Source organism: Microtus pennsylvanicus, chromosome 7 (assembly GCF_037038515.1).
Source record: "Microtus pennsylvanicus isolate mMicPen1 chromosome 7, mMicPen1.hap1, whole genome shotgun sequence".
Classification (NCBI taxonomy): Eukaryota; Metazoa; Chordata; class Mammalia; order Rodentia; family Cricetidae; genus Microtus; species Microtus pennsylvanicus.
In genome coordinates, this window is record NC_134585.1 from 9217570 (window position 1) to 9238167 (window position 20598).

At 50.9% G+C, this 20598-nt stretch overlaps 1 protein-coding gene across 1 annotated transcript; it reads right to left on the reverse strand.

Moving 5' to 3' along the window:
* Positions 1 to 3147: 3147 nt before the first annotated feature.
* Pttg1ip (PTTG1 interacting protein) lies at positions 3148 to 20251 on the reverse strand. The gene is made up of 6 exons (XM_075979856.1): positions 20042 to 20251; positions 15408 to 15460; positions 12537 to 12645; positions 9084 to 9258; positions 8112 to 8158; positions 3148 to 4812 (listed from the first exon to the last, which is right to left on the reverse strand). Exons 1-6 carry the CDS (start codon positions 20148 to 20150, stop codon positions 4775 to 4777), a joined length of 531 nt encoding a protein of 176 aa, XP_075835971.1. The 5' UTR covers positions 20151 to 20251; the 3' UTR covers positions 3148 to 4774.
* Positions 20252 to 20598: the final 347 nt, after the last annotated feature.

The window sequence follows — 20598 nt, forward strand, 5'->3', positions numbered from 1 at the left end:
TTTTTGTGATGTGTTTCCTGGCATAAATAGACAGCAAGCAATGAAGCCAGGAAAACTTATACTTAATGCTTAACATCTGGTGCACACTGTAAAAAAAAAAAGAGGAAGTTCCTAAGATTGAAATCCCAGATAATCACACGCAGCAGGCAGAAGAATGGGGAGTGGGAGGGGCATAGAGAGAAGCAAGCCACACAGCCCTTGCCTGGCTCAAGATGTAAACACAGGTATTAGGTGCTAACAGAATGATGGGCATTTAAATACATAAAAATATTTGTTATGAATGTACTTTGCTGTGGCAATATTCAGCTTCAATGAAAAAGTTTGGCAAAGGAAAAAAATTAGGATCAGCTCAAGAAAATTAGAAACAGGGGGTTGGAGAGCATTGGCTGCTCTTCCAGAGGTCATGAGTTCAACTCCCAGCACCCACACGGTGCCTCACAAAACATCTGTAATGAGATATAGTGCCCTCTTCTGGCATTCAGGCAAACATGTAGACAGAACACTGTATATAATAAATAAAATAAATTTATAAAAAGAAGAAAAGAAAATTAGAAATAGCTTTCAAACTACTATGGATACCACAACAGTACAATCAAACTCAACCCATTTGACTGGTTTATAGAAACGATGTAAAGGCGTTCTGGAAGGTTCTTACATGAACTGCAGCTCCCCAGCCTTCACTTGTGTTCATGGTGTGGTTACTATCCACACTGTTTACAGACAGGGAGAAGATGGTGCAAACACTGGGTGGTCCTACCCAGACTGCACTACATGAGAGAGCACTGCCCTCCTTCGAAGAGGAATAACTAATGATTTGCAGAGCCAGGGCTGTCAGCCCCATCGCAGAGTTGGGATCAGCTGGGTGGTCAGCCAGCTGAAACCCAGACACAAGCCAGACACGAGCATCACTCGTGGCAGACAAAAAAGAAAAAAGAAATAAGAGAGAGGGGGAGGGAGGGAGGGAGGGGGGGAGGGAGGAAGGAAGGAAGGAAGGAAGGAAGGAAGGAAGGAAGGAAGGAAGGAAGGAAGGAAGGGGGCTTGAGATTAGGTATTGGCAGATCATTGCTGAAGGGTAGATGTGGACAGATGTAAGCACACAGAGCCCTATCCTGCCTTAGTTCCTGAGCCATAGTCATATACATATCTGGTTCAGAACTATCTCTTATTCTTGGAGCAAGCACTGTTTCACACTGGCAAATGTGCGGCCATGGCTACTTCTTACCCAGTCAGACCAACCTTGACAAGCCCCTTCCCTTGCTGTTGTTTGCTTAAGTCACGTTTCCTGGGGCAGACGGTAAGTTTTTGCAGTAGTTCAAAGGAAGCAGACGCTGGGACAAGGCCTCAGAGGTAGTCTTTGGGGTGGAGGGCCTCTCAGGGTTATAGTGTATGGAGCGGGGAGGGGAGGCAGAGAATGAAGAGATGCCAAGAATGGCTGAGAATCTGGCTAGCATGCTCAGAGACCCAGTGGCTTCTCCTGATGAATCCAGGACAGAGCAATGAGTGGGTCACACTGGCTTGGCTGCTCATTCTGGTCATGGGTCCTATCCAGAGTGCACTGTTGACCAGTGCTGAGCAGCCCATTGCTTATTCTCTCCTCTGGCTGCATGGCTTCCGTACCTCTCCACTTTCACCATGTTCCCTCTGGCTGTGGATGGCAATAGTGTCTGTGGGAGACCTTTCCCAGAACACTGAGGTGGAGCATGAGCCATAGCAGCCCTGGATCAACCCTGTCTGAACCCCAGCTGTGAGCCTACCCTGCCTCCTTCCTTTCGCTTGAGCTTCAAAGGTGGGACCAGGACTCAGAGCTTAAGCTGACTCTTACGAAGTGCAAGGCTGCTTGTTCTTTGAGTACCACTTGAGGGACTGAGGGGTGGTTACATGTGACAGACAGGTCAGGTCCTGACACATAGTCGCTGACAGCATCGTGACACTGATGTACCTGCCCCCACCCCAGCATGCTCCCCTGTCTGCAAAGGAAATTGCTAGTAAACCTTTCTTCAACCCAACTACATTGTGTTATTTTCCCACGGGTGAATCTAAACGCCCAAGCTGAGGATGTCCTTGGACCTAGAACCGTTCCCAGGTAGCTCCCGTGGAACACTTAAAGATTCAACACATCTAGTATCTTTGCCAACTGGACCCCCGGAATTCCTATTGGCTTCCCCACACTCCCCCAGAATTTCCTAGCCCGTTACCATTTATGGTGCCAATTACTAAAAACATCATTTGCCCAGAGTAATCTACATGTTACTCTGTTCTGTGGTCCCAGGACAAGCATGGGTGAGTGGGCTCCTGCCTGTTCAGCGAGGTGACCTATCCTCTGGACAAGGCTGGGTGAGTGGGCCCCCACCTGCTCGGTTATGGACAAGGCTGGGTGAGTGGGCCCCCACCTGCTCAGTGATGTGACTTGTCCTCACTGTGTCACGCAGCCTGGGCAGCGTGCTGTCTGCAGGTCGACACTTTGGAGTTTCCATGGGCGTACATGTTCCAGGGCTGGTTTCCCGGGGAACAGGTCAGGCCAGGAACACGCCTCAAGAGGGCAGACTTACTGTAGCATGAACCCTGAGCAGATAGACTGCTGTCAGCGTCCTTTCTGCTGCAGCTTTCAGGAGAATAATTACTTCTGGTTCCTGGACTTTCAGGCCGGTGTCCCTTACTCCAGTGTTAACCTGAAAGCATGGGAGCCTGTTGAGCCCTGTGTGTCTCTTTCTCCTCTACAACAACGAACAGGTTCAAGCAGTCAGTGTGAACTCTGGGACTGAGGACCCAGGGAGCCAGCAGCCTGACACAGGCAGACTAAGTGACACCCACGCCCCTTATCTATGCTACACCAGCAGCCTCTCTACTTCAGACACCAGGGCTGAAGGAGCCAGGCGCTACCCGCCAGGGGAGGGTGCCCAGTGCCAGCCATGCAGAGCACCTTCTGACATCTTTGTACCAAGACAACAGCAGAACCCTGAATATGGCAGGGTGGGTGACAAGGAGGACCTTTCTACAATGAGGGCAGGAGTATTGACCACTCCAGGACTGGCCTACTCAGCCCCTATGGGGCATGGTACCCAAGTCACAGGGCAAGTCCAGTTTAACTCAACCGGAAAGCTCACACCCCAACTCACCCTTGAGACAAAGCACAGAGAAAGAAATCAGTCTTATTCAACCATTTTATTGGAAAGTGGTTAAAAAGTAAGGCACTGGGTATGGTGGTCTCAGGTGTAGGTGGCTGCTCTTCGTGCTGCTCAGAGGCAGGCACAGGGCAGTCCTGAGAGCACCTGCTATATGTCTACACTGGAGAATTAAATACTCTGCATTTAGCAGCTGGTGACTATCATCAGCTCAGCAACCTAACAGGCATGACTTATACATGCTACATACTATACAACGCTCATCAAGGCCTGCGAGGAGGGCTCCTTTACCAACAGACAGTAGAAAGGCAAATCTCAATGGCTGCTGTAATACTTAAATGTTTGATGATGCTTCGAATTACATCAGAAGCCTGACAAGGCAGAAAGAGAGCGCTAAAGGTCATTCCCTTAGTTTCTGAAAATTGGAGGTCTTGGAGAGGTGTCAATCCCTGGGCAGAGTGACAGAGTTGAAAAGGTTACTGAGCTGCTGGGTGAGGTGTCTAGGAAGGAAGGAGCTGCAGTAAGGTCACCTCATCTGCTGGTGGCTGCTTTCCTAGGGGGAGTATCTTTCCTTCTTACCCTGCCATCAAGCTTGTGACACAACTGGATTTCAGAGAAATGGGCACTGTGGACAGTATCACGGAGACCCTTGTGTCCCTGACAAGTTTCCAAGGGCCCACGATGATGTGTCAGATACAGTGAGCCGAGACACGGCTGGAAGCAGGATGTGAAGTGAGGTGGGTGTGTATGTCCGCTCAGGCAGTTTTTCTGGTAGGCAGTACGGCTGGGGTCCTACATACTCAGCTTCCGCAATGGGCTGACCGGTGGACAAGCTGTTCAACCTCCATGATACACACAGGGCCAACCGGGCAGCCTGTCAGGTAGAGGGAAGATATCCAAGATCTGCACAAAAAAAGCCCTTCTGAGGACGTGGTTCCACGCATCACCACAGTGGAGAAGCCTGAGGCAGGCGACTCAGCATGCACAGGAAGATCCAACTGAACTCACAACTCAGATTTCCCATGGGGGAAAAGGCTCTCCATCTAGTAGAGACAGCTAAAAAATGCTATCCAAGAAGAGGCCTGGACTTTTCATGAAAGGTTTTGGAAAGACTGTTTCCTGCGGGACTAAAGACCTTATGTGCTCCTGTGTCACTGGATACAGCTGGGTACCAGACTGCTTGTGGGGACAGTGTCTTCCAAAAGTCACCCAAACTAAAGCAATGGCATGTCACAGAAATGGACTTGCAGTCACAACATAGCCTTGGGAAAGCAAGGATGGTGGGTCAATTCTTGCCCTAACAAAGTAAATATGACTTCATTTGTTGCAATGTGAATCTTACAGCAAGGCCACTAGGCAGCCAGTCAGCAGCTCAGGCCACCAGCTTTGTAGTGTGTGTGGCCCGAGTACATTTCCTCCCCCATAAAGGGACGTCATCAAGATTAACGTCTCAGGTGATTACATACAAAGATAGACGGAACAAGAACAGGACTGTCCTCTCAAGGCCACTCTGGTGCCTGTGCTGAGGCCGGAAGGAAGAGCCAGGTCATATGACCCAGGTCATGGGTGGCTGTAGTGGTCAGGTCTCCGCAGGCTATGCTGAGGATGGCACTCCCAGGAAACTCTGGAACCGCAAGTGTGTGCCAGCTGCTCTAGAACTTCTCATATGGGTTTTGCTCTTTAAACAGACCTGAGGGAGAAACAAACAAACGTGACTTACAACCTCACCCACTCCACCACAGACAAAACTCACAAAAGCGATGTATTCCTGCGATCCTAGTACTAGGGAAGCTACTGCAGGAGGACTGCCATGAGTTTGAGGCCAGCCTGGGTTACAGAACAAGAAACTAAAAGAGAAAAACAAACCAAAAGGCTGGACTTCCACACCTTTAATACCAGCACTCAGGAGGCAGAGAGAGACCAGTGAATTAGAGGCCAACCTGTTCTACCAGTAGAGTTCCAGGCCAACCAGAGTTCCATAGCAGAACCTGGTCTCAAAAACTCAAACCAAACAAAAAGACAAAAGGAAACAAAACTGCTCACCCCACTCCTGCAAAACAACCTAGCTAAGTTTACCTCAAAATTACCCTCAGTGCTAAGCAGGCTCCCACACTATCCTTGACCATCACTGAAGCTGAGCCGCACGTGACCTTAAAACTGAAGTAAAATCCATCAGGAACAGAAATCCTAACAGTTCCTGAGAAATAAGCCACAGCTGAGGTCATCAGGGAAGTTCCTGCACGTATTTCTTACCACAGCTTGTGCTTGGAGAACTAAGACTAGAAAAAGAACACACACCATGAAGTTGACAATCAAGACTTAAAGTAGACCTAAGACAAAATATGAACTTAAGCATCAGTCTGTGTTACACACCCACTCTTCTACCACTCTGCAATCTCTCACTCCTTGTCTCATACTGCCCTCACTGTCCCAGCCCCCACACCGTACTTGGATGACAAGTCCTGGGCCAGTGCAGTAATCTATCTACTAGGACTTTGTTAGTTGGGTAGAGACACTAGTATCTCTATGTTCCAGACTCACCCAGAACCCATGGACACAAAGATGAAGCAAGACCAAAACAGAAGGACAGAAATCAACAGAAAGGAGACAAGGGTTAGCCAGGGTCAAGTGACATCTTCTGATATCAGAGAAGCCCAAATCCAAGTCTAGGCCACAGCACACAGAGCCCGAAACAGGAGCAATGAGGAAGAAGGCCCCACTAGCTACAGAGCTTCCTCAGTTCCCAGTGCATAGTGTGACCAGGTCCGGACACCAGCGGCAATGGGACTGCTACAGCCCCCGGAAAGGGACCAAATACTTGCATATTTAATATCTGAACAACTCAAACCCAGAGAAGCCACACTGTACTGGGGCAAGTGGATTCTGCTATACCATCTCCCCAAATAACAGAAACTCCCTGGTATCATGGCTTAGACATTAAGTCATCTTTTAGTCAATGAAACAGATGTTCAGATGTAAGCTCTGTGATAGGTCATAACTTCTGAGTTAATCAAAGGGTTCATCCATTCATGGATTCTTTTCTTTTTGTTGTTTGAGACAGGGTCTCAGTATATAGCCTTGGCTGGCCAGGAACTTACTGTGTAAACCAGGCTAGTCTCTAAGTCTTTTTTTTTTTTTTTTTGGTTTTTCGAGACAGGGTTTCTCTGTGGCTTTGGAGCCTGTCCTGGAACTAGCTCTGTAGACCAGGCTGGTCTCGAACTCACAGAGATCCGCCTGCCTCTGCCTCCCGAGTGCTGGGATTAAAGGTGTGCGCCACCATCGCCCAGCTTAGTCTCTAAATCTTAAGTGATCTACTTGTTTCTGCGTCGAGTGCTACCATGCCTGGCTTCCACTCATAGATTCTTAAACTGATGGCAGTCTCGGGAGACAGGACCTAGCTGGAGGACACAGGTCCTTAAAGGGTTCTCCTTGTCCCAGCTGCTGTCTCCTCAAATCCCGTCATGGCTGTCATATGTGAGCAGCTTTCCTCCGCCGTGCTCTGCCCACCAAAGGCCCACGGCAGTGGACTCTGGCATTTTGTCTCAGCTAACACACACTGTGGTATAGTAATGTTCCAGTGGGTAAGATCCTGAAGCTTCACAAATATGCTATCTCGCCGGGCAATGGTGGCGCACACCTTTAATCCCAGCACTCGGGAGGCAGAGGCAGGCGGATCTCTGTGAGTTCGAGACCAGCCTGGTCTACAGAGCTAGTTCCAGGACAGGCTTCAAAGCCACAGAGAAACCCTGTCTCGAAAAACAAACAAACAAACAAAAAAAAACCCAAAACCAAACCAAAACAAAACAAAAACCAAATATGCTATCTCCTTATTTAAACAATGATCCCAAAACTGCATTTCTTAGGAGTTGGTGAGATGGGTTGAGTAGGTAAAATCCTTGCCACCAAGTCTGAAGAGCACAGGACCCATACAGCAGGAGAGAACCAGTTCCCAGAAGTGATCCCCTGGCCTCCTTAGGTGCATGATTGCATTTTTGTACACTTGCATGCACACACACACATGTAAATGAAGGAAATAACTTTAATGCATATTTTTGGGAAAGATTTTCAAATTTTCTCCATTGGATTTCTCCTGTTAAGATAGTGATTCAAGCTGGGTGGTAGTGACACATGCTTTAATCCCAGCACTCAGGAGGCAGAGACAGGCAGATCTCTTGGCGTTCGAGGCCAGCCTGGACTACAGAGGGAGTTCCAGGACAGCCAGGGCTACACAGAGAAACCCTGTAGTTCAAGGTCAGAAAAGTGGGTTCATAGCTGGTGCCTTCACACAGCCCCATGGCCCCACATCTAAGTGGGTGAGGGGTCAGCTTCTGCAGCACCCAACTTCCGCAGCCATGAAGTCTAGGCGGAAAGCTCTAGTACCATTTTTGAGCTTTAAAAACAGCCGAGAACCAGCTGGGAAGAGCAACCAACCAGGACCAGGGACAGACTAGTGTGTGACACTGGAGACAGGGACTACCCTTTAAAAGTGCTGGGTTTCTGACTCACTTTAACTGAACCACACAGGCTTACGCTTGGTTCCTGGTCACTCCCAGAGTCTCTCCAAACAAGATGACACAGCCAGAAAGCAGCAAGGGAGGAATGGCATGCCTCAGTCTCAGCCAGTTCTGGTAAAGGAGGGTGGTCTGACCCCATCAGAAGACAAGGAGAAGAGACACGCACAGAGAAAGGGCTGGAGACAGCCCAGGAACTCACAGAGCCAAGGTTACACAGGCAGACCCCATTTTAAGGCAAATGGACAAACAGCTACGAACACCTGTCCTGAAGTTTTTATTCCCCATGAGCGCCAAAGAAAAACTGTGGCTGAGATTAAAAACCTTCAGAGCCTTCCTGCTTTCGGGAACTCAGTACAATCAGTCTTTGGTGGCACCCTGAGAACTGCACAGCTGCTGTCTTCAGTGAAGGAGTTCTCTGGAAAAATGGCAGCTGCCCAGATCCCAACCAGTCAAGAAAGACAATTCTCATTCTTACCGTATTTCTTCCTGATTTCATCATGTCTTGACTTCATCTCTGCTCTCCTAAAAAATACAGAAAAACCAACTAGCATCAAATTATGACAGACAAGTAAAGTCACCCCAAACTCCCAGGCCTTCGCTTCCTCTAGCAGCATCTGGGGCTCCTGCAGCACTTTCTACAAGCTCCCCCAAAAGAAGGTGGAGATGAATGCAGTCACCAGGCCACACCTACCACTTGACCAGCAAGCAGGGTGACTGCAAAGCCAGTCTTCCGAGGCTGCTCTAATGGCCCTTCTATTCTTTTCCATAAACTAATTCTAACTGGACATGGTGGTAACCACTTGTTATCCTAGTGCCCACAAGACTGAGACAGGAGGATGCATGCAGAGTTTAAGGCCAGGATGGGCTATGAAGTAAGACACTCCCAAAAAAAGAAGAAACCAAAAACTGAATTCAAATGTCTAATACAGTGATCTTTTAAAGTTCTCATAAAGAAAATGCAGATGGGTTACCAGGAAAAAGCAACTGCTTAGAGGTACCCGATTCAGAGCTGAGAGCATGATCATCACTGCCTCCAGGGGCTACACGAGGCTCCAGCACATATTAGGAGAATTCAGAGCTCCGGGAACTAGTGGGCATAAGCCAGTGTCTATATGAGCAGTCAGATTACTTCATCACTAGAGGCTGGGGCTGGAATGGCAATACTCAAGGCTAGGCATGACCAGTGCAGGGCACAGTAGCGCAGGCTCTACCAGTCTCCCTACCAGTAGAAGAGGAAGGCCAGGCAGCCTGCAGTCAGAGACACAGCCTGCAACCTCACAAGACTCCTACCAGCTTCCCTTTTAACTACAGCCCAGAAAGTGTTGGACAACAAACACATGCTACCTCTCTAGCAATGGGGAAAGCGCGGAACTCATAACCCTTGCTCCCCATGGCCTTCTTGCTGCAAATTCAGAGGCAAGCTCCTGAGCAACAAGCCCAGTCTTACCTCTCCTCCTGCCGTACTCTCCTCTCCTCCTGCTCTCTCATGGCCCGCTCATCGCTCTTGTCTGGCTTCCGGCTCCTCTTCCGGCTGCGGCAGCAGTAGCAGCAGCACACAGTGATACCCAGGAGCACAGAGCCCCCAAGCACTGACATGGTGATGATCAAGGCCTCGAAGTTCACTGGAAGTCCAGACACAGAGTTGAAACCTCGGCACGTGTGCCCTGCCTCCACCCCCAAGGGTACCACTTCTTGTCACAGGAGCAGTCCTAAACACAGGGTCTGGGCACGTGGCTCCTGTCAGCCAATGTCTACAACTTAACACTTCTAGATTAACCACAACAAACTAATGAAACAAGACAGCCCTTTTCCCTCCTCAAGGCGGAAAGAAGGAAAGATGTCTCTGTCTGTTCCCAAGACCTCCTGACTCCTCAGAGCCACCTACAGATGGGGCAGTGCCCTGACCACCAACATGTGCACATCCAAGCATCACAAGTGCCCTGGTACTGGAAAATGGCTCATCAGTGTCACTCACTGATGTGACGAGATGGTACAGCCAGCCTTCAGGAACCAATACAAACTAAAAATAAATTTTAAGGTTCTTCTGAATTTCTCTTCAAGATCTTTAAATGGAAACCAGTCAAAGAAATTGGGTTGGGTGTGCTACTGCTCATCTTTAATCCCAGCACTCAAGGCAGAGGCAGGCAGGTCACTGAGTTCGAGGCCAGCCTGGTCTACAGAGGGAATTCCAGGACAGCTAGGACTACACAGAGAAACCTTGTCTCAAAAAACCCAAAACAATCAAGGCTTTTCTTCTAGTCCACTAAAGAAGAGCCGGTTCAGGAGCCAGCACTGCATTTGCCAACATGTCCCAGTCACCTGGTTCAACTCTCCAACAGGCACTTCACAAGCAAAGTCCCTAGCTGCAGGGCTGCTGATGGCCTGAATGTGTCCGCTGCAGGTTCCGCTGGGCCAGGGAGGCACCCATGCAGCTGGGCAGCAGGAGGAGAGAGGCCGAGGGACAGCTCCTGGGCTCCCTCAGTGCAGGGGCTGTGCTCATCTGCCAGGCTCCACTTCAGCTTCTAAGCATGTTAAAATCAGAAATGGGCGCGACAACTGCTCAGGTGCCTTTGACTCTCAACCCTGTGTTTTGTCTGCCCGTGCCCAGCCTCCAAGTGCGGAGGTGCAAAAAGGAGCAACTTGTGTGGTTAGAAAGGAGACTTCGTCAGCGTGAGCAGGTGGTACAGTTTTTGACTATAGAATTCTGTAAAAGTCAACCTAAAAATGAGAACATTAAAACAGCTAGATCTAACAAAATCCAATCTACTCCCACAGCTCTCTGACAAGCAGATGAAACAGAAATCCTGTCCTGATGGGAAAGTCATCTGTGAGCACCTCTGTTAAGCCCACAGGGAAACTCAGCAGCTTCTACTCATGTGCAAACATGGCCTGGAGGGAATGAGTGACATCTTGCTCAATGCAAAAGATCAACATGTTAAGACTTCATTTTCCCGCAAATGCACAGAACACTTCAAGTCATTATGATTAAAACCCTGAACAAAGATGACAACAATTCTCCTACAGGATTCTAAAGTGATTTATAAGAACCGACTGTTCACGGTACAGGCCTACAATCATGACAAGCCACTAGGACCTATGGCGACACCAAGAGGCTAAGTGGCCCAACCTCACATGCTACTCTGCTCAGGGGATTATGGACCCTGTCCCACAACCCTCTTATCACAAGACCAGGCCCAACTGCTCATATTCGCATGTAGCAGGCATCAGTCCCTCAGAAGTAAGCAAAGGTGTGCCCGCTGGCTCAGAGGCAGACCTGCTTGCTCTCCTGCCAGCACACGGCTGCCTCCCACAGGCGCCAGCCTACGATGCTGGCAGCATGTGGTGATGACACATGCTGGTGAGCTACCGGCAACTTCATCTGTGCTGCGCCGCGAGTGCTACTTAGCCGCCCTCACACCTGGGAGGGACCCGCGCTGCACGAGGCCATTATCAGGAACACCCACCACCTGACACAGTCCACACCTTCAGCCATTAGAGCAAACGATCACAGTTCTCCACACATCACCCCATGAGTCAAGGGTGAAACAGGCAAACGCCCACTATGCGGAAAGGACCTGAAGCAGGCAGAAGTCCCCAGTGCTTGGAGAAATGCGAATACATGAGGTCACATTGCTGTAAGAAGGGCAAAACAGTTCAGGCTGGGAAGTCTCAGTGATGGAGAAAGCAGCATGAAGCAGGACTTCTATCTGTGAAGGCCACCTCAGGACCCAGGAAGGGGACCACTTCCAGAAACTCTAGAATTGAACCTCTTGTTCCTCCGAGAACCCACAGACCAGAAGATACTCTGAAATTCACACACTGATGGGAGATGCCCGCGTGGCAATCGGTGCTCCAGAGCCAACACTCCCAGTCCAGGAAGGAGCACTACCAGGAGGGGGCAGTGGTGGGCAATGCTGAGACCATGGAGGCTTTCCTGTCCCAGGACAGACAGGATGACAACAGAGACACCGCACAGACCCGGGGGTCAGCACTCATTCTTCTCTGGGGTCCCTGGGCCTTACAGCAGCCAAGTTGTTTTGAGTGGAAGTTGACAAGATTCTGATCCTGAAGTCTTTTTTGTTTTGTTTTGTTTCTCTATTTAACAGGCCTAGCTATTTGGGAACTTACCTGTAGACCAGGCTGGCCTCGAACTCACGAGATCTGCCTGCCTCTGCCTCCCAAGTGCTGGGATTAGGATTAAAGGTGTGCACCTCCACTACCTGGTTTTTCGTTTTGTTTTTCCTGGTTTGTTTGTTTGTTTTAAAGATAACTAAACAAGATGAAAGGGGCAGAGGATCTGAGGTGCAAACACACGAGGATCCATCAATAACTCCCTTATCCCAGTGCTCTGAGAAAAACCAGCTCCTTCACTACGCTGCGAGAAGCCTGTGCAGCCCCAAACCTAACCACCACCAAAGTTAAACAGTTCACTACAGGAAAATGAGTTCCAGGCAGCAAAATACAGCACAAATGCACTTAAAGGGCAAGCAGAAGCACATAGGGCTAATGTCCTTCAAGGAAGAAAATGACCAACACAGACACAAACACACAGACGGCTGTCTGGGCTAACAGGGTCCTTGGTTGGGGATGACTGGCTGGTGGGAAGCCACACAGGCTCCCAGGTGCCACATCACATTCAGGAACATAAGAACAGGCTTTACACGTGCCCTTTTCCCACCCCCCGCAATGTGGGTTGTGTAGTCCTGTGGCTAATGACTGATTCTATGGGAGCCCTCCAGGTCCCTGGCTGCTTGCCAAACAGCAGACCACCACAGGTCCCCTTGGTTCTTCCTGTGGGAGTCACAGGACATAACTTCCTAGTAACTTATGCTGATTAAGCACAAGTCCCAGAATCACCAAAACCCACTGATTTTGCAAGAAGTAAATGAAAACAACTTACCCCAGCACACACCCCAGCGAGCAGAACTCAGTTTACAGAGAGAAGCAGGGGGCAAGATTTTTCTCACTGGGTAGTCCAAGCATGCCTTGTTCTCGTTGCACCACAGACACTGAAAGAGACCGGCGTCGAAAGACCCTTCATACCAGGACAAGTCACCTCCCTGCCTCCAGTGCTACCCATGCCACCGTTTCTAGCATGGATGCATCCTCCAAATAAATATTCCCACTCATCCTTGTTGCCCTTTGGTCACTGTCCAACACAGAGGCTGGCATCCCCGTTCACTGTACAGAGCCCCACAGTCCTGAAAGCTGCCTGCTCTCAGGGCCTTTGAAGCCTGCTTATTTTCTCTAGAGGCCTCTTCCTTAAGCCTGAGATGGTTCCCTCCTATCTTCAAGGAGGCTTGCCCTGCCACCAGCCACCCAGGTCCCCACTGTCCCGACAACACTGCTGCTTCCTCCCACAGCATGCCTCCTCAGGCTGCACAGTGCATTTCCCACCTCATGCAGGAGGTCAGATAACTGTGGCCTTCACTGAGCACCCAGAGACACGGGCAGGGGAAGCTGAGCATCCAGCAGGTAGGTGCTCCTTCGGGATCTGCTAACAGATGACATGACACAGGGGAGCCACTACTGCAGGAGGTCTTGGACCTCCATTTTTATGCTGCACTAAGTGTCTACTTCTGAGGATGACACAACCAAGGATGAGAGCAGAGAGAACCCCCAGGGGCTCTTGTCGGGGTGGGAACAGAAGTGAGGAGACAGTCCTGCCACACCAGCTCATGTCAGAACTCAGTGCAGGACCCACCACACCCACCACACAGTGCTAGACAGGGCTGAGGACGGCCGACAAACAGCAGAGCTGACCTAAAAAGGTGTCCTTAGGAAGATCACACACATCACAGGGAAAAGGAATTCTGCTGTCAAGAGCACTGGCCCTGCCAGAGCCAAAAGGACATCTTCCTGATCAGACATCTTCAGAGTAAGCATGTTACTGATGTCAGCAAGATTAAGGACCAGGTCTGAGTCTCAGTTTGGAGTAACATCTACTAACATCAAAGCATGTGCTGGGCTACTGTGCAATGCCCACTGTGCATTCAGTGTCCTGGCAAACAGTGGCAGAGGCCCACAGATCCTGCTACGGAAAACATCTCCCATCCCAGTGGTTCTGTCCTGCATTATTTCTGGTTACTCTTCCACTTTAAAAAGGGCTCAAGTCATAAGGTCTGATCTTCTAAGCTCCAATGAGAACACAGCATTTGCAAGGCATGTTGTTCTACTCTTTTTAACTAAATAAGAGGCCCACCAACAACTTAACAGCATCAAGAAACAGCACAACCTCTCTCTAACCCACTGGTCCTCTGAAGGCCTACAGGGGCCTATCTCTTCCCCCTGTCTCCAGGCAGGCCCTTGGGCCTGGGCTAGCCTTCTCCACTTTACCTTACGGAAGCCTTGTTGTCTGGGTTCAGGCTCTACCCGACTAGAGCAATTCACTGTGACCTGGGCGGGTCCCTCTCTGGACTCTGTCCTCGCCATGCACAACTCAGGGTAATGAGGTTATAAGGCTAGTACAACAATAAGCTATCTTTTATGGCTGAAATAGCCTCCTAAAGGAAAAACTAGAACCTAAAAAGAGTCAAGAGCCACTAGCACCTGGAGGAGAAGGCTCAGCAGTACCAATGTCAGTCCTGCAGCGGGAGCAGCTGCGTATTTTTGTCAGCAGATCCTACCGCCCACTGGAGTCTCACCAAGTGACAAGACTCGTCTCAGATCTGCACTACTGTCACTTCAAAAAGCTACTGTTGCTCTTTATTTTTTCATAACACTTTTATTGGTTATTTGGGTACTGCTGCCTTTTAAGATGCTCCCACTGTCCTATGGAGGAAGCCAAGGAGAAACACCACTCTGACCTGGGTTGTCCTTAACCCACCGTCAGGGAAGAACACACAACTGCACAGTCCTAGGATGCCATGAAGGCCCCCTGGAGTCCCCAAGGGGAAGCCTCTGTGGGCTGTTTTCTAATCAATTGCTGCTCCACTTCTGTTCCTCCCTGAGAGTTCCCGAGGTGAGCTACACAGCACTGGGCTAAACATGCCCAAGCCGACTCTTCAGCCTTAGGGAGCAGCACAGAGGAGCCTTCCAGACTGGCCAAAGGGCTGGCCGTCACACTAGGGAAGCTGAGCGTCCTCAAAAGACATCTAGAGATCTCTGTTGTGAAACCATTTCCCCACTGCTGGTCTGCCTATCCCAGAGTGCAGATGAATGTCTGTCCCACAAAACCCTCATGAGTACCTTCTACCCTAGGCCACTTCACAGGGTAGGAGATTAGGGGACTCTGCTCCAGAATAGCAGCTACCTTCTGACTCGAGGGCACACAGGAATTAAAGAGCAAACATGCTGAGGCAGTCTTCCCGGGAACACACGGCCTGCAGCTCTCTCACGGACTAAAGAGGACCTTACAGCACTACACACGAAGGAAGAAGAATGCTGGCATTCCAGAGTGTGCACTCAAGCCCTGTGCTTGCTTGTCAAGTGCCTATCATTGTATAAGTTGTTACCTCAGCCCCCAACAGGCCTTGAAGGTGGGGCAACCCTCTAAAGAAGACCTGGTCAGAGGCAAGAAGTCCCAGTCATCAAATGCCAACATATTGGATGCTGTTGCCAAGCAGCTCCAAGAAGGGTGTATCCTACACACTGCCTACCCAAGTCATGGATACTGGCTGTGATGGATGGAGCCTGCGCCGTTCATGAGAAGGCTTCGGATGCCCGAGAGAAGCTGGAATAGGACTTAACCACCACCGTGTACAGAACCTAACAATTCTCAGACTCCCAACACACATGGACTGGAGGGCATGGGTCTGACCACACTACTTACCGAGACATTCCTGAGGCACTCTTCACAGGATTTGTTTGTGTACACAGAACAACCTGCCAGGAGAGACAAAGGCATCAATCACTGAAGGGCAGAGAAGACAGTGGTGCTCTGAACCTCTGCCAGGAATGATCAAGACTCTGCTGGTACTGGCCTGCTTCATGGCACCCAACTTACTCCTGTGCAAACCAGTCCCAGAAGAGCCATTCCACAACTCTCCCTGCAAGGACTCTTCTGGGAAGGAAGATTCCAAACACAAGCAGCCCTGTGTTACAGCTCTCCTTCATAGGTGAGCCATAAACCTGTGCAACCACTGACATGCTGAGACCTTCTGCCACCAGCATGCTCGTGAGCAGGAGGCACTCCCGGAAGGGAACACGCCTAGAGGAAAAGCCAAGCTCACAAACTCACCTCTAGATTTCAGGATCCTGGGGCAGGCTTCCCCAGACCCAAGAAGCCGGGTGATATCAGCCTGCTCTAGGCATGCAGAGGACCTGGGGCACACTGCCAGCACCCACAGCACTGTTTGCAGGAAAGGGCCAAAGTCTATATAGCTATCGACCCTGGAGCTCAAGCAAATCAAAGGTACAGAAGTAGCATATCAAACAAGTATCTCTCATGCTCTCCAACTTGGGCCACTACTTTTCCCCATTATCCTTAAGACAAGCACACTTTGGAAGGAGCACTGCATTCAAGTCACTGGCTGCCAGGGAAATGCAAATTAAAACTGCAAGGAAAAGGACGCGCAAGAAAGGCTGAACTTAGGGAGATGACCAGGAACACAGCAACAAAAATGCACATCTGGAGTTGCCCCAGCCATTCTTAGAAACGGCCACTCCCACAGCTAGCAAGCGCATTCGAGGCATCTTATTCCAGACATCAGAAGACACACCCGAAGGCAGCCCTGTGCAGGCGTGCTCACCGCAACTCTATCCACAGAGACCCGACTGGAAACAGCCAGATGTTCACTCTTAGAAGGATGGACAGACGGACTGGAGTCTACACAGTGGAGCAACTTCAAGCCACAAAGAAAAGTGAAATAAATGAAACTGAGCAACGCCATGTAGGTTGAAAGAAGCCTCATTCCAAAGATCCCTTCCCAAAGCCAAGCACTTCTACACAATGGGGACCCTCCCACCGGGGTGAGAACAGGCGCTTCTGGGGCTGTTTGCTAGGATAGTCTGCATCCAAGGTAGCCGGGTTACATGAGAAGACTTATCCAGGGATACGGTTAAGCTTTCTAATCTCACAGGAGGAAATTTTCTCCAAGGGAAAAACTGGTGTGGAACAGACCTGGGAGCCCAACCCCAACCACCTGAGGGCTGAGGCCTGGGCTTCCAGAGGGCCTGTCAGTGTGGGTTACACAGAGATCCTGCCTCCAAAAGACAGAAGGAAACTAAGACAACACTTGGGCTCTGGTGGTCTGCCACTGACCTGGAGCTACACTCAGAAAAGGCTGCACCTAGGCAGGTAATGGCACAGGACTATCAGCAAATCGTGGTGATAAAACTAGTGGTGGGAGCCTGGTGGTGGTGGTGGTGGGGACACAAGCAGCTCTTGGGCTTCCCTTCGGGGCAGACCTGAGGGACAGCCAAGTGCTACTACTCACTTGGTCCTAGCTCTGTCTATCCACAAAGACCAGAAGGGCAAGAAGCAGGGCACGGTGGCACAAGCCTTTATTCTCAGCACTCTGGAGGCAGAGGCAGGGGGATCTCCATGAGTTCAGGGCCACCCTGGTCTACAGAGCGAGTTCTGGGGCAGCCAGAGTTACACAGTTGAGACTACGTCTTGAAGGAAAAAAGAAAAAAGAAGAAAAGAAAAAGAAAGGACAGCACCAAACTTGGGTCCTCCATGAACGGGTTTTCTGAAGACAAAGCTGAACCGAGAAGCTTAGAGGAAACGGAGGAGCTCAGAACTGTAAAGCTGGAACAACTTAAGATGACTCTAGGGTCAGAGGTCAAGCAGAAAAGGAAGGACCTCACTGGACAAACCGATAAAGCTGTGGGTGGACTGTGCAGTAAACCAAGCGTCTGAGCTCCACTTTAACACCGCAGCTTCGGCAGCCATGTTCTAGCTGAGCAGAGAATAACCTCGTTCTTAGGAGGAACTGCTTCTGAAGAATGTAGGGGCACAAGCCACCTCAGCCACTTATTCCCATGATTTGGTCAAATTAGTAACAAGCTGTAAGATTATAATGTGCAATAAATGTTTAATTACCAGATATTTTATGATAAGAAAAACACCAGCGAACACAGAGAGGGAGAGGGAGGGTGTGGTCAGCAAACAGGCAGTCACTCTGGAGAGCTGTACCATCCATGAGCTCACTGTACCACCCCCTCAGCTCTCCCACACACCCCCCACTGAGATCTTTCCCAGTCTGGTGACAGCTGAGGGTGTGTCAAACACACCCACTCTCCAGCTCTTTTTCAAAGTCATCCACGAGAAAGGCTGGAGTTGCTTCCTATCAGCTGACACGGTGGCCCAGTAATGCCGAGGTCTGGATCTCCGTGATGGGATATTCTGGTAACTGCGCTTTTGAGAACTGAAAGAGCTGAGCTCCAAGGAACGCATCGTGAGCTCTGGCCACCCTCTCCATTACTAACTAGGAAATCTACATCCCCGCGGGCCAGCCTTCCTCCTACCCAGAAAGCATGAGCGGCAGGCATCCTGGCTGAAATCGCTGACTCATACACTGGCAACCTGCTCCCCCCAGCTCACACTTCAGGGTGGGGGGTGCGCAAACAGTATCTCTTACCCATCACGGGACACAGCCACATGCCGGAGATAAGAACAGTATCTTTGCAGCTCCCTCAGTGCTGATCTTGAACATCCAGGCTCTGAGGCATTATGAGTTAAGAGTCCAGTTTAGGTGGCATTTACTCAGTTCTAAAGACTTTGGGGCTCACTCACTTTAATAATTAAATGGGAAGATAATAAATAGTGACTCATTTATTCTGAGTTTACCTGAAACCCTGACGTTTCGGGTGAGTCAGTTACGGCACTAGGACAAAAGGGCACGCCTATGTGCAGAGAGAGGACGGAAACTAAGGAAGCAAACATTGTGTATCATAAACCTGTGGCACAGAAGGGCCCATGCTGCCGTCTTCTGTGCCCCCGAGAAGAATAAAGCTGGAAGGGCTCAGGGCCCACTCTGGTGACAGGACTCAGAGAGCACCTCTACTGTCATGTCAGGGGAGCAGTCCTGGCCACCTCACTGTTGGAGGAGAAAAGGAGAGGAGGAGGGGCAGGGCACCCCAAAAGGCACGGATGGTGTAGTATATTCAGTACAGTTCAGGCAGGCAGGTTCCTCAGGGAGAGAGGGAGGGGAGCTGCAGATTCCTCTGCAGACTGAGTTCAGTAAGGACCAGGTGACCTGCACCAGCCACCGCTGTGCCTGAGTGTCCCTGTGGAGGGTGCCAACTACAGTCCTTTTAGGGGCTGTTTTCCCCAAGACCAAGCTCTGAGAAAATGACTCCACACACCACTAGGGAGGGTCCAGAAGCCCTATCCAAGTGTCCTCAACTTCCTGCATTTCCCTCTAAGGATCCCTTGCAAGTTCGAATGTCCACCCAGTAACGAAACACACAAAAATATTAAAAAGGTGAGTTTTGCCAGGCAAGGTGGCACACACCTTTCATCTCAGCCCTTTGGAGGCACAGGCAGGTAAACACCTGTGAGTTCAAGTTCATCCTGGTCCATATGGGGAGGCCCTGTCTCAGACAAGAAAAAGGTGAGTTTGGGGCGCTGTGACATATTCTTTAAATGTATGCGGTACCCTTGTAAAGAGAAACGGTTTTCATTAGGCATCTTCCTATAGAATGTCAAGTCGTAGAAATATCACACCTAGCACATGTTCTGTGGCAAGAGGTGGAGGATGTGGACGCTCTCTTCATGAGAGCGGTCCACCACAACAGCCGACCCCCGAGCCACTGGGAAAAGGGGTCCTGTGCCAGCACGGGCTCTCCAGCGTTCTGCCTGCTGTGAAGTCCTCACTGGGGAATCTAGCCCCAAGTTCCCCGGAACGCGGCAGTCACAGACCCTGGGCACACCTGAGAGCAGATAAGAAACTTAAACAGAGCTGCCACAACACCCAAAAGGTCACCAAGAGAAAACACACCGTGCCAGGCTACAGTGCAAAGCCACCTTGAGAGAGTCTGAGCTAACACGGTCGAGAAAAATACTCTCCCTCTCTAGCTGGGCCCCATCAGCCCTCGCTGTAAAGGTCAGGAAGCTGACCAAGCCAACCCTCTCATTTTCAGGCCTTGGCACAACCTGCCAGCTGCCCGATTTCCCCCAAAAGAAACAGTGCTGGGCTAGAGAGTCAGGCATTGTGCAAGACTTCAGCTCCTCAAAGCGGCGGGCCCAGCACCTGACACAGGCAGAAACGCAGAAGCCCGCCGAGTGGAAGCCCAACCAGCAGGCCGCTGAGCAGGTGCCGAAGCCTCGGTTCCGACTGGGCCTGTCTTTCCGTGCCTTAGGGCACGACGTAACTCCAGCGGCGGCTGACACGCCCGCAGCTCCGAGGGAGGGCGTGAGCGCCGTGGACTCAAAGCCCGCGGGCTGGGCTCAGCCCTGGAGCCGACCCAGCCGCCCTCCAACCCGACCCCTAGGCTCCCTGGACGCCCCCCAGGCCTTACTCATTGCCGAAGGCTCCTGCGCGGAGGCTGCGGGCAGAAGCAGCAGCAGCAGCGCGGCGCTGAGGAGCATCAGCCAGCGCGGCGTCAGGCCTAGGGCAGCAGACGCCATGGTGCGACGGTGGCGTCCGCGGCCAGCAGCTCCTCGGGAGACTCAACTTGGAGGCTGAGCTAGGCTGTTTCCACGGCTCTGTGCCAAGGCTCCGTAGGCGAACCCGAGGGGCGGGGCCTGCGAGTGCGCAGCCGCAGGCTCCGGCTCGCTCCGCCCCCTCGCCCTTACGCCCGCCTCCGGGCGCTGCTGAGGCAGCTTAGTGCGCCTGCGCGTCGACAGAAACAGCTGCGAGGGGTTTTAACGGAGAGTCAGACCCGCGCTTGCCCAGTAGACGGCCGGGGCTGTCCTTTGCTTGCTAGAGCGCCTGCGCGGCAAGGGAGCCTTAGCGTCGGAGGCAGGTTCTGAGGCTCAGATGCTCTGCTCCACATAGATCCATTGGGGACAGTGAGAGACCTAGGACCGCCGAGGGGCTCTGAGCATGACCGCAAAGCGGTGTGGCCTGGGCCGG